At 39.0% G+C, this 13,072-nt stretch overlaps 1 protein-coding gene and 1 long non-coding RNA gene across 2 annotated transcripts in view; one reads left to right on the top strand and one right to left on the bottom strand.

Moving 5' to 3' along the window:
• LOC116671410 (transient receptor potential cation channel subfamily M member 4) overlaps nt 1-1,590 on the top strand; it is a 20,937-nt gene extending 19,347 nt beyond the window's left edge. Inside the window, exons 25-28 of the mRNA XM_032502645.1 lie at nt 117-249; nt 336-408; nt 548-634; nt 756-1,590. Coding sequence (XP_032358536.1) covers nt 117-249; nt 336-408; nt 548-634; nt 756-809 — 347 coding nt within the window. The 3' untranslated portion in view covers nt 810-1,590. The remainder of the gene's footprint in view (nt 1-116; nt 250-335; nt 409-547; nt 635-755) is intronic.
• On the bottom strand, nt 1,584-13,072 carry LOC116671417 (uncharacterized). Its single transcript, XR_004327267.1, has 3 exons — nt 12,978-13,072; nt 6,736-6,741; nt 1,584-1,594 (listed from the first exon to the last, which is right to left on the bottom strand). It is a non-coding gene; the product is annotated as an uncharacterized LOC116671417 (long non-coding RNA).

Here is a 13,072-nt window from a genome sequence, read left to right as displayed (position 1 = left end):
ATAGTTTTGCTTCCACGTCTGCTTCAACTTAGCAATGGTAGTTCCTGCTTGGTTTTGGAAACACCATGCCTCAGTTGAATGATAGCATTAATAAAACTATTTACCTTTCTTATTAGTATTGCAGTTAAAAGGGAAAGCAGCTAACAGGCTAATGACATGGGAAAACATTCAGAAGGAGGACTTCCTGTCTGCCCAGAACAGGCTCCAGAGGAGCTCTGACTCAGAGAAGCTCAAACGGATGTCTGTCAAGTGAGCACACCTTCCTACACCAACACTGTAGCAGTGAAATGATTTTGGCTCCATCATACTGAGGGGAATTTTCCTTTTTCTTTTAGAGTGGATGATGTGCTTAAACATGTGACTGAAAGCAGAGGATTTGACCACAGGCTGAGGGCTCTGGAGAATGAGGTATAAAAAAAAAAAAGCGCTCTTTTCATATTATTTAATTGAGTTTACTATTCTTTATCATACTGGCGCTTCCCTCGGGTCTCTTGGAGTTGATGTATGTCAATAAACAAATGTTGGCTCTTTTGATCATCCTTCTCAGATGGAATATTGTTCACATGCTCTCAGCTGGATTGTGGATACTTTGGCACAAAGCAGCACGTTCAAACCTTCTCGTCCTCCACCTACAGTAAGTAGTGCAAAATCAAAACTCACATTCTTCACAGTAACTATGGAGTGGGTTTTGCCTTGAATCATTCATACTTAAACTGTCCCTTAACTTACCATATTCTTCCTCTTTTCCTACACAGATGCATCACCCTCATCTTCAAGTTCCACCTGATTCATCTCTAGGGATGCCTTAAGACTCAAGAGCTTTTACCTTGGCTGCCCCCATGCTACCCACCCACCATTCCAGGGCAGGAATATCATATCGCCGTACCTCCTCAGTTTGGCCTTGATGCCCCGTTTGCACCTCTTAGTACTTCACTACTCAGAATCAAATTAAACAATCATTAACAGGGAGATAATGCTTAAATGTAAATGAAAAGGAATACTCAATTCTCTCATAAATAATTTAAAATTAGGTTTATAAATTCAACTTTAATTGACATTTTCTACAATGTTCTACAGCCATCAACAGAGATGGCAAAAGTTCTCACTTCCTGTACTCAAGTAGAAGTACAGATAATTATGTTAAAAAATACTCTGGTAAAAGTATAATTACTGATTTAACTTCTTTACTCAAGTAAAAGTAACAAAGAAGAGGCTTGGAAATTTACTTAAAGTATAAAAGTAAAAGTAGCCTTGAGAATGACAAAGCTACCTGGACCAGACTGATGTAACTAGAGAGCACGCTGAGAAAATACAGTGGACATGAAAAGAAAGGCTCTCTATTCGTTATTGCTTATATGCCATTGCCTACATTTTAAATGGCTGTCTGCCAATAGGCCTAAAACATATAGCCTATTTATCGTGCCAGAGACTGGGACTCCAGGTTATTAAGATTCTGACTGAGTAGCAAGATATGAATTCAAGTGTGATTTTGTGAGAAGTCTGTGTATATTCCCATCTAATTAGATTCAATTTGGTATTGATGACGCAAAAATAATAACTAACTCCAGTGAAATTATTTGAAATTTAGTGAGGACTAGATTAGGACTGTATTTAAAGCTGATTCTGGTTTCCAACTTGGCCCCAGGTGTGTCTGTTAAAACACAGACGGAGACAACTTCTCGCTGTTGATGCTTTATTACAATCAAGCATCAGTATAAACATGAGCGTTACATAACGTAACTTTTAAATGTGCCAGAACTATAGACCAATACAACAACAGGCTTAGATGAACTGACATCATCAGTTATATGACTTACAGTTCTCAAGGACACACACAATCTCAACGGATTATTCTCCGGACAGCTAGCTTCTTTTTCTTTTCTCTCACTTTTTTCTCCGTGTAGAGGCCTCTCGTGGTGTGAGGCGAGTGTCTGTACAATTCTCCGACATGCACTCACAATCACACCTTATAGACGACCTATCGTACCAAACTAAAGTAACGAGCCAATTTTGTAAAATGTCAGGAGTAGAAAGTACCGATATTTGTGTTAAAATGTAAGGAGTAAAAGTAAAAAGTCGCCAAAAAATAAATAGTAAAGTAAAAATATCTGAAAAATCTACTTTAGTACAGTAACAAAGTATTTGTACTTCATTACTTCCCGTCTCTGGCCATCAAGCCCCCTGATAGTTACTATATACTTAAGATTATTTGTATTCAATTAAAACAACCTAAAATCATTTAATGAACGTTGTGCCATCAACAACTTGACAACACCAAAGGCCAAGTGGCCTTGCCCCTAGAATGGTGAAATTCCAGGCCTGCACCAGTCTCTCTGTTTGCTAGCCATGATCATTAGGGGTGTACTATTCAGAAAATGTCACAATTCGATTCTGATTTTTAGGCTCACAATTTAATTTTTGATTCAAAAACGATTCTCGATTCAAAAAACGATTCAGTATGTGTGTAGGATGTACGTATATATACAGTATATTCACGTCCATATTATCCATGTGGATTTGTTTATTTGTTATTTTAACATGCTGGTATGTTGTGTGTGTGTGATGTCTGTAAGCAACTGGGACCTTGAAATTCCCCTTAGGGATCAATAACGGATCTATCTATCATGTTATGTAAACACTTCTGTTTTCTTTGTAACAAAATAGCCTACTGTTGAAAAAATAAACAGAACTAAACCCCATTGCGGAGATGATTCAAACATGTTGAAAATTCTTCTTCCGTCAAGTTCTCTTACATTTACAAAGTAAATTAAATGGCTTCTGTTTCACAGTCCTGTGCAGGGTCCGAAATTAGCACTTGCCAAATGTGGGGTCGGGCCAACACACAAACACCGGCGCACACACCAGACACAAGCCACTACCTTCTGTTGACTGGTAGCTAGTCTTTAACTCAAGCTAATTAATTAGATAGTAAGGTGCAATTTTTGAAAAGAAAGCACAGGAAACAGAGTCTCAGTTCACCCGTCCAGGAGGCTCTGACACACTTTCCGCACTCCGTGTCCGCTATGGTGTTAAAATAGTCTCATAAGTATTGTAAACACAATTCACAAATGAATGCATATGTGCATACATTTGCGGATACAAATCGTGAGCAATTAGTGTCCGCAAATGCGTATGTGTGTGGGTGTGTAATTTGTAACTCATATTTCATCATTTGTAAATGAACTTAGTATTTTTCAATGTAAATATGTGTAAATCTCCTTCTATTTGTGTAGCCAGTAAACAATTTGTGTCTCAAGTGACAATTTCAGATTTCTCCATTAGATGGCGGTAAAGCAACACATGGATGCCGACCACTGTTAAACTACATGAAAGCCCATGAAGAAGCCTTGTAAACCTTTCAGAGATTCTGTCATTCCCCTATGTGAGTCAAGTGCTGATTTGAGTCGTGCATGCTTCACTTTGTGACGAGTGAAGATGTGAGAAGCGCATGAGTCACTTTGCGACAAGTAGCAGACACAATGCTAACGAGAGACTTCTGTAATGTCAATACAGTCAAATGGACCTACTTTATGAAGTTTGTTCACTGCTGGCTACAAGTTCAATCAAACACAACAAAGGCTGTCACTGGAATGGCATTTGAGCTAACGTTTTCAATCAAAGAATTCTAGATAACTAAAACGTTTTTGAAATGATTCCCATCTTCTGTTATTGTTTGTATTGAGAAAAGTTTATTTCATTGATTTCACAGATTTTAGTATGGAAACCGTTTAAATCTGAGCATGCGCAACACACATCTGCGCTTGACCAGAGCCGGTCTGACTCATAGACAGTTAAAGAAATGGACCAACAGATGCTGTTGCTCTGGACAGCGACCAGTGAAGGCTATTAGAAGCACTTTTCCGGTGATAGCTGAGCGTTCCTGCTAGCCTACACGATTAATCGTTATAAAACCGCAATCTCGATTCACCCTTTTCACAATGAAATTTTTTAATAAATTAGATTTACTTTTTAATAACTTTGGTTCTCATTTAATTTTACAATTTGAATGCATCACAGACGCTACTACTTTCTTTTGTGAGTTTTACACATAAAGTTTTTTTTTTTTATTAAAGATTCATATCAAACATACAAAAAGGAACCTTGCAAACATATTAAGTCAGTTCTACAACATGAATTGAACATGGAGTACAATATTGATAAAGTTTCCAAAAAACAAAAAATAAATAAAGGGAAAAGAGACCAAAGTACTCAGCAGTAGACAATCGACATTTGTGTATGAAATATTTTGCCATTGAAATCAGATTATTCACTCCAAACTCAGTGGTTCTGATCTCCATTTGAAGTCCAAATTTAACGTATTCATATGTTAACATTGGGATATTTTGTGTATCATACATGATCCAGTTCTGGAAAGCATCCAGTGAGGTAAAGGTAGAAAGGTAACTGGTCCTTAACTTCACCAAACAATTGCTGGTAAATTTCTGGAAGATATGTTTTCTCCTATGTGTTGAAGGGTAGACGATCGAAGTGAGGACATTTTTAAAAAATGTATTACATTTATTTCTATCTAAGAAATTATATGCATCTATGATTAACATGGGCTCTTGAGGAATAACCACAGCATATGTTTATTTACATACCAAGTGAGATGTTTTATCTCGAAATGTATCTCGCATGGGAGGCGCGCAAAGCTGTAAAAGGTTTCTTTTATCGAGATTCAGAGAGTGCATACAATGGAGCATGGAAAGTCTTACAAGACAGAAATGGGACCCGTTCATCATATAAAAGGCTTTCCGAGATAAACTCATGAGATGGCCAAAGATCAACACAAATGACCCAATAGCACTAGAGTTTGCTGACTTCCTCCAAGCCTGCCCTGAGGCGATCCCACACGTCAAAGGTCTAGCTATCCTTAACAATTGTGAGGAAAATCACAAGTTGCTCAAAAAACTACCAGAAGGGATTGTGCGCAAGTGGAGTTGAATTGTTGTTGAGGAACTTGACACTTCTGGAAGCTATCCAGATCTTGCATGCTTCACAAAGTTCCTGAGTAAAGAGGCGAGGATAGGCTGCAATCCTATTGCTTCTCCATTGTTGATCCATTTCAAGGCCACAGATGAAAGATCACCAAAGAGAGCCAAAGCTCACAACACAAACACACAAAGAGTTTCGCTCAGTAGAAACAATAAACGGCAGTAAACCAAACTCAACTTGCTCTGTCTGTAAAAGTGAAGCTCATATCATCACCAAGTGTCTCACCTTTGCAGCAAAGAGTGGTGAAGACAAAAAGGCATTCATCTGTGAAAATCGGCTCTGCTTTGGACTTCTCACATGACCAGAGAATGTGAGAAGTGACGCACATGCAACACATGCAGCCATTGTCACCCAACCTGCTTGCACGCAAGACAGACAGTAAACAAAGAAGCAACAACAAATAGCTCCACTTCCACAGAAAACCATGCAAGCTTGGAAACGCAAGGTTGTATCCCATGCATCAACACAACGCTCTTCAGTTACCTCAAGTATCGTCCCAGTCCTTATGTCTTCAATACAAGAGCCACACAGAGAAGTACTTAGAATCGCAATACTGGACACACAGAGTGACTCAACGTTGGTCTTAGAAGATGTACTTGACAAACTGAATGTTGATGCCCAATCAGTAAAACTGAAACTGAGTACTATGACGGCTAGTGACACAATCATATCTAGCAACGTCCATGGTCTACAAGTTCGAGGACTGCACTCTAAGAACCATATCCAAGTACAGCAGGCCTACAGCCATGACTTCATCCCAGTGGACAAGTCCTACGTCCCAACGAAGGAAACAGCAGTGCTGTGGCCTCATCTCAGACATTTGGCAGATAAGCTACCACCCCTTCAAGATTGTGATTTAGGGCTCTTGATTGGATGTGACTGTCCATCAGCACTAGCTCCTCTTGAGGTTATCATTGGGGATAAAAATCAATGATTTGCACAGAGATCAGAACTAGGATGGAGTATCATAGGCTCATCAAACCCTCACCTAGACGGATAAGGAAGTCATAGCTTTGGGGACTGGCTCACAGTGAAAGAACAGCCAATTCCATTAGCGACAGATGTTCTAAAAGCCCTAGAATCAGACTTCACAGAGGCAACATAAGATAAATATGTTTACCAGAATGATGTTCATTTCATACAGTTCCTCAGTGACAACATCATGCAGAAGAAAGACGGACATTATGAGATGCCCCTCCCTTTCAACGGCAACAGTCCACCCAACCTACCAAACAACAAAAGGCTAGCCACAGTTCACCTAAAAGACCAATAAACAATTTTATGATCAATACAAAACATTCAAGGAAGAAATAATTAACAAGGGTGATGCTGAGCCTGCCCCTACGACATCTGAGGGAGAGACTGAGTAGTACCTTCTGCCTCGTGGCGTCTATCACCCCAGAAAACCCGACAAGCCGAGAGTCGTATTTGATTGTTCGGCCAAATTCCATGGTGTTTCTTTAAACGACACTCTACTAACTGGGCCCGATGTTATAAATCCGCAGTTAGGAGTCCTTTGCCGCTTCAGGAAGGAGGCCGTAGCAATCAACTGTGATATCGAATGAATGTTTTATCAGTTTTCCGTCACTCCTGAATCCCAGAATTATCTAAAATTCTTCTGGTGGAAAGGTGGAGATTTGGAGAAGGAACCACAGGAATTCAGGATGGCGGTTCATCTCTTCAGAGCCGCCTCGTCTCCAGGATGTGGCGATTTTGGTTTAAAACCTCTGGCAAGGCAACACAAAGCTGACTATCCACTAGCATCAACACTTGTGGAGAAAAACTTTTATGTTGATGCTAGTCAGCGTAAGCAGTGCAAATTTGTCTTCAATGCACCCTCTGACAGTCAAGCAGGCGGTGTATGGGAACGCCAAATCAGAACTGTTAGATATGTGCTGAATGCGACCCTTGCACAGTGCCCAGGTCGACTTGATGACGCCTCCCTCAGAACACAGCTATATGAGGCCATGGCTGTTGTTAACAGTGGAGGGAATCATGATCCTCAGGCACTGGAGCCTATTATAAATAATCACCTCATTATGATGAAATCTAAAGTGGCTCTCCTCCTGGAGTATTTGTCAAGGAAGACCTGTATGCTACAAAGAGGTGGAGAAGAGTTCAGTATCTTGTTGAACAGTTTTGGAGCCGCTGGAAAAAGTCATATCTGCTGAATAAATCCATGAGACAAAAATGGCACTCACCTCAGCGCAACCTCAAAGTGAATGACATTGTCACCATTAAAGACAACAACCTCGCAAGAACTCAGTGGCAACTCGGACGAGTGATGGAGACTGTTCAAAGTAGTGACGGCTTAGTTTGTCGAGTTAAAGTGAAAGTTGGGGAGAGGAACCTCATAAAAAAACAAGATCCTCCATCCAACCCCTCGGTTATTGAGAGACCAATCAAAAAATTGGTGCTTCCTTTAGATTAGAAGAAAGCGATTGACAACATTACACACACTGTTGCTATATAGTTACACCTCTGATAGCTTAACTTCTGGCTATTCATTTCTTAGAGTCAAGAAATCCTGTACATTTCATTTACTCTTTTTGTATTTGTTTATTCATTGCACTAGGATTTGGTGGGAGTGTAACTGTCTTTGATAAATTGCAGTAATATTCTCCTACACAGTATTATATATTTAGTCATTGCAGTTCTACAGTGTCACCTCGTGGTCTGTTTTGCTTTTATTTTTAAAAGCGCCGTTTTCTTCTTCTGATATTTTTTTGATGCCAAACCTCCTGCAACTCTTTCTTCACAACGTGGTGTCCATGCACCGTCGGAGCAACGGTAAAACTTGTAAACACGTTAGTTATTTATCATATTCATGCATCTGAATCTTGTAAAGAAAGGGTTTACATTGTGATTTACTTTATTATTCTTGTATTGTTTGTACACGTTATTTCTAAGAACTCCAAACTTTGAGGATGTGTCAAGCTAGAGAGCATGCTAGCTGATGGACGGAAACTCTTCGATTAGCGCCCTTGGAGAGCGGAATACGTTGTATTATTATCATAATGGGTTTGTTTAAGGAAAGAGAACGGCATTACTTAATTTGTTTATGGGTTAATTGCACATGACATTTCTGTAAACAATTATAGTGTATTTCATTAAAAGAAGGATGTGACATTTTATTTGTCATAATCGTTTAAAAACGTATTTTGTTTCATGTTGATTATAATATATATATATAGTAAAATGTTTAAAAAATGATTTGTGTGGGATGTAAACATGATTAATATGTGAATATGATATGCAAATATACGCAAATTATTTGTGAATCTGCATAGAAACATTTTGTATTTCTGTTTTATTCTGTAGTTTTCACGGTGTTCATGGTGCTTATGGTGCCTGGTGCTTGTTGAGAGAGAGACATAAGTTGACCTCCGTTTGAAACTCTCTGCGTCTGGATCAATAACTCCAAGGGGCCGCTACAGGTATTACTGTTGAATGCATTGTGAATACATATTTCTAACATTGTATGATGTTTTTGTTGAGTTATTATTACACAATACCTTTTCTGACCTTTTAAAATCCCCCGACAAATAACCCACATTACAAAAAAGACTAAACTTCTAAAAACCAAACTAATACTAAACATTTTCAAAAAATAAAAAACATACTTAACTAGAAACCCACTTTAAAAAATAATAAATACTAAACTGAATTTGAAAACAAAAAGTCAAAAAGAAATAAAAATAAAAACTAATGAAAAATGCCAAATTATAATAGCCTTGGTTTGGTGCTGCTAATTTGTTTTGTTTTGTCATGGTCAAAAAAATCATGGCAGACAATTGTCATATCAATTCTAAGCAACAAAAAACAAATTGTAATTCATATTTTTCCCCAAATCGTGCAGGCCTAGTTCCCGTGCAGCCTCCAACTGAGCTAGAAGACGTAGATGTGACGTGAGTAACCCGTCTGAAAGTTGTAAGTCTTCTGGTGCCCAGATAAATCTTAATCATTCGGAATCTTGCAGAGACGGAAAGTGTAGGTACAGTATATGTAAGGAGATAACATAGGCACAGGCTAAGTTTTGCTAATTGAAATCCTAGTTAACATTAGTAATGGTGCATGTTTTGAATAACTCTCATAACCGGTCTAACAACCCTCCCACATCTAGTTCTCACCCTTCTCATGGAAACTACTAGCCAAATGTAAAGTTACCTTTTAATTGCAAGTAGAATTATTAACTCTGCTACATATACACACTTTATATTTCCATTTCATTGACTATGAATTAATTGCTTCGTTTCTAAACAGGGTTTAGTCATTTTTAAGTTTAGTAGTAAGGCTCCTTAAGTGTTATATAACATTTTTGTTCACAAAGACTGTAATTGCACTGTTTATACAGGTGATGTGTCTGATTCGATGCACGTAGAAGGGTCAAACACAGTTCATATAACATGCTGACTGTGAAAATGTGATCCTTTACGACCGGTAATAGTGACAGTAAGCAACAAAAACCTTTTGTTTAACAGTTAAACTTGATTGTTTTGACAGATGACAATTTGAATAAAACAAAAGTATTTTGAAAGGGTAATAAATCTGATCCGCAGCTTGAAAACCATTTCACAGCATAAATATAACAGATGGATGGAAACTTAAAAAAGTTATTTTTTGAAACGAGTCCCTTTCACACAGCGGATCAAAGTCTATGCCGACAGTAGGCGAAAGACCTCCCACTGGCTGTTGATACTTTAGTTACTGAGCAGTGGAGAAGTATGACAGCAATAACTTCCTCCTGATGGTTTCTCATACTGTGAGGAGAGTCTGGTAGTGCAAGCACTCCTCATCTGTGGTCTGTCAGATCTGTAAAACATGGCAGATTCAGTGTTTGATTAAACTAGGCTATCATTTATTTTAGCACGGTGTACAACTGCAGACTACATTTAGTCTTGAATAAAGGAACAGCGTGTATTTAACCCGGTGCTTGACAACTACATTAGGCCTACTGAGATGTGTTTAAGTTTAGGGTGACCATATTTTGATTTCCAAAAAAAGAGGACAAACTGCCCGGCCTCGAAACACAAATTCAGATAGGCTTCTCAGAGGTTAATGAACATGCTTTATTATGCCTCAATGGTAAAAAAATAACTTATGTAATTTTCATGAATTTATACCTCCACCCCCGGACGCCCCCGACAGTACGTAAAAAGTGGACATGTCCGGGCAAAAGAGGACGTTTGGTCACCCTAGTTTAAGGAATTGTGATTATATAGCCTTCATTCCATTTCATCTTATCTATGTATTGTACTTATTACATTTTTTATTGTTTTTTTACTTTCCAGCTTTTTTTGCTTTGTTTCAAATGACTTCCTTAAATTGTATTCATATATATATAGCCTATTTTTTTTTTTTTATTAATCTATTTTTATTCCAAGTAAGATTGGATGAAAATTAACATCTCTTTTTGGTATGATGCAAAAATGTTTAAACATTGTATAACATGTTTGTAAAATTTGCAAATAACGAGCACGAGCACTTAAAAAAGAAATCCTTGAAGCGGTTTTCTACTGTTTTACCGTATCTATGTATCACCCAGTCATGTGCTGTATTTAACACGTACCTTGGCATCAACAGGTGACCTTTCAAGTTTTACATTTTACTGTCACGGAAATAAGGGTCACGCCTTAATGCTTAAAATATTTTATCCAGTCAAACATCTGATCATTCCAAGTGTGATGATGTGACCATGTGACCTGTCATCAGACAATTGTACTCCTGTAATCAGACATATGACTTTATTCAACTGATCTTTAATTGCACCTATATTGTAAGTGGCAAGTCGTAAGTCATGCTCTCAGGAACAAAATAAAACGTCCTGTCAATTTTTTTAAATAAAATGCATCATGCTCACGGCGGATCATATTTCCCTTCATTACGCCTTGAAAATGTCATAATGGGCGGAGACAGGTCTGAAGTTTTGTGGTTCTCTTTAACTACATTCTGTCATATTGAGCGATCATACATGAATTTGCGAGATGTCGTGGGTCCTTGTGACTTCAGCTGTCCGTCATGGCAGCACCTAGTCCGGCTATCACCAGACCAAGCCAAGCTCAATAGATTTGAGATTGAGCGTTGATCTGGGGAGTCTGCTATGTATTTTCTCTGCACTAGAGGAGTGACCAATGGGCATAGTTCAAATGACTCTGTACGCAGTTGGAAAGTCCTTCAAACAATCAGACCAACGATGACGGTGACGTAGAAGCGACAGTGGCATCAATGGGTTTGCTGCGCTTCGGTGGCATTTGGTGGCCGCTATGTAGAACGTAAACAAGAAGCTGCTTGGTTGCTTCTCTATTATCATTCTGTTAAAGTTGCCAATAGCTTGCCAGGTTGATAAGCCAGTTTGTAATTGGTTCCAGCAAAATTGTGAAATGAAACAGAAGCATTAAAAGTGCAGGTTTCCAGACCGAGCTGCAGGGTCAAATCCAATCGGCGGCAGAGTGGGTGGGGTTTACCCAGTCTAGGCCGCAGCCGTTCCACAACAAATCCGGACCTGGTGGGTTTTGAAGGACGGAGGAGCACAGAGCCGACACGTAGCGGAGTCGATCTGCAGCCGTTCTGCAGTTGGTAGAAATCAGGGGTTACAGTCAGTGTGGGCTGCTACTTTGAAGGGCAAGTTATCCTACAATCCTACAAAATTGTTTGTAAACTCATGTAGGAAACAGTTTGTAGTAGTTGCGGTAAAAAAAGATTTTATTGTGACCACTCAAGATGATGAATAATGCTTGATATTAATATCTTTCAGTATTTCACAGACACTGATGTTAATATATCCCGTTCCATCTCTTTTGGTGACCTGTTTGGACCTCACAAAGTTCTAAAGGTACATGGGCTCCCGTTGCACCCCCAACTGCACCGAAGCAGTCGTGTGGACAACCTTTAAGAGCCAGTCAACTTCAACAAATAACTGGTGAGTTGGCCATGTTTGGTCTCCCAGCAAAGATAGTATAGAAATGAGATGTCTCACTAAAACAGAACTAAAATAGCTAAAACAGAGACCCAAAGACACAGGGTGAAAACATGGTGTTTTTTTAAAATGAAACCACGGAAACCTATTCCCGTACAACCTTAAAATACAATTATGACCCTGAAAATTAGCATAATATGGGTGCTTTAAGCAACTGTAGGAAGGCATTCTGAAATGTCAACAGATGAGCGCATCACAGTACAACAACTTAAACTGATTACACAAACTCAGCTCCGGTCGCATCTACAGGTCAGCTTCCTCTTTCTCCATCTCTCTTCTGCCCCCTTTCCACACACACAAACACACACGCACACACACACACACACACACACACACACACTGAGCTCTCTGAAAGGAGCTGCAGCACGGCCCGGCCTGGCCCATCAGGTTCCGTCGGGCTTGGTTTGGGTATCCATCCTCTAGTAACAAAAGGTATTATGATAGTCACGTTACATTACATTGTGTCTTGGTTGTGCATTAGAGTCAGAAGTGATCAAGGCCTTGAGAAGGTTGACTTGCCCAGATTTATGTTAAACATTCAGGGAACTAACAGGGGAAGCTTCATGTCAGGAAAAAGTGTTCACAATCAAAGGTTTGTCTTGTTTTCAAAGTCTAATTTGTCATCACTCACACTGTCATAGCCTTTGTATTAAAGGAAAACAAACCTGTGTTGAGTGAGATTACTATGACAATTGATTCAGATTATATCTATTCTGCACACTGAGGATTGAACGTCTATTGCGGGATGTTAGGACCTGTGTCAAGTATTACGACATGCTTCGGAGTCTGGAGTGGGATCAGCTACTTGACGGTTCCTCCACAGGTAAGAACTCAAATCACTGTAACTGAAGGCTATTGAGAATGGGGGAAATTAACCTTTCCATATAAATTTAGCATGATTTTAGTATGACTAAAAGCCATTATTGAAGCAATAAATCTGTATGCATTAGGTTAGTCTATTCTTTGCTGAACTCCTACCCATACCTCTTTACACTTGACAGAAGACAGAAGATGTTCAGTCACTCATTCAAGACAATGACCCAGTTACACCCACAAGGGAACTGTACTTGCTACTTCGTGAATATTTGTATGGCATGGGTT

This window comes from Etheostoma spectabile, chromosome 21 (assembly GCF_008692095.1).
Source record: "Etheostoma spectabile isolate EspeVRDwgs_2016 chromosome 21, UIUC_Espe_1.0, whole genome shotgun sequence".
Classification (NCBI taxonomy): domain Eukaryota; kingdom Metazoa; phylum Chordata; class Actinopteri; order Perciformes; family Percidae; genus Etheostoma; species Etheostoma spectabile.
This window is presented reverse-complemented; position numbering and strand designations above follow the sequence as displayed.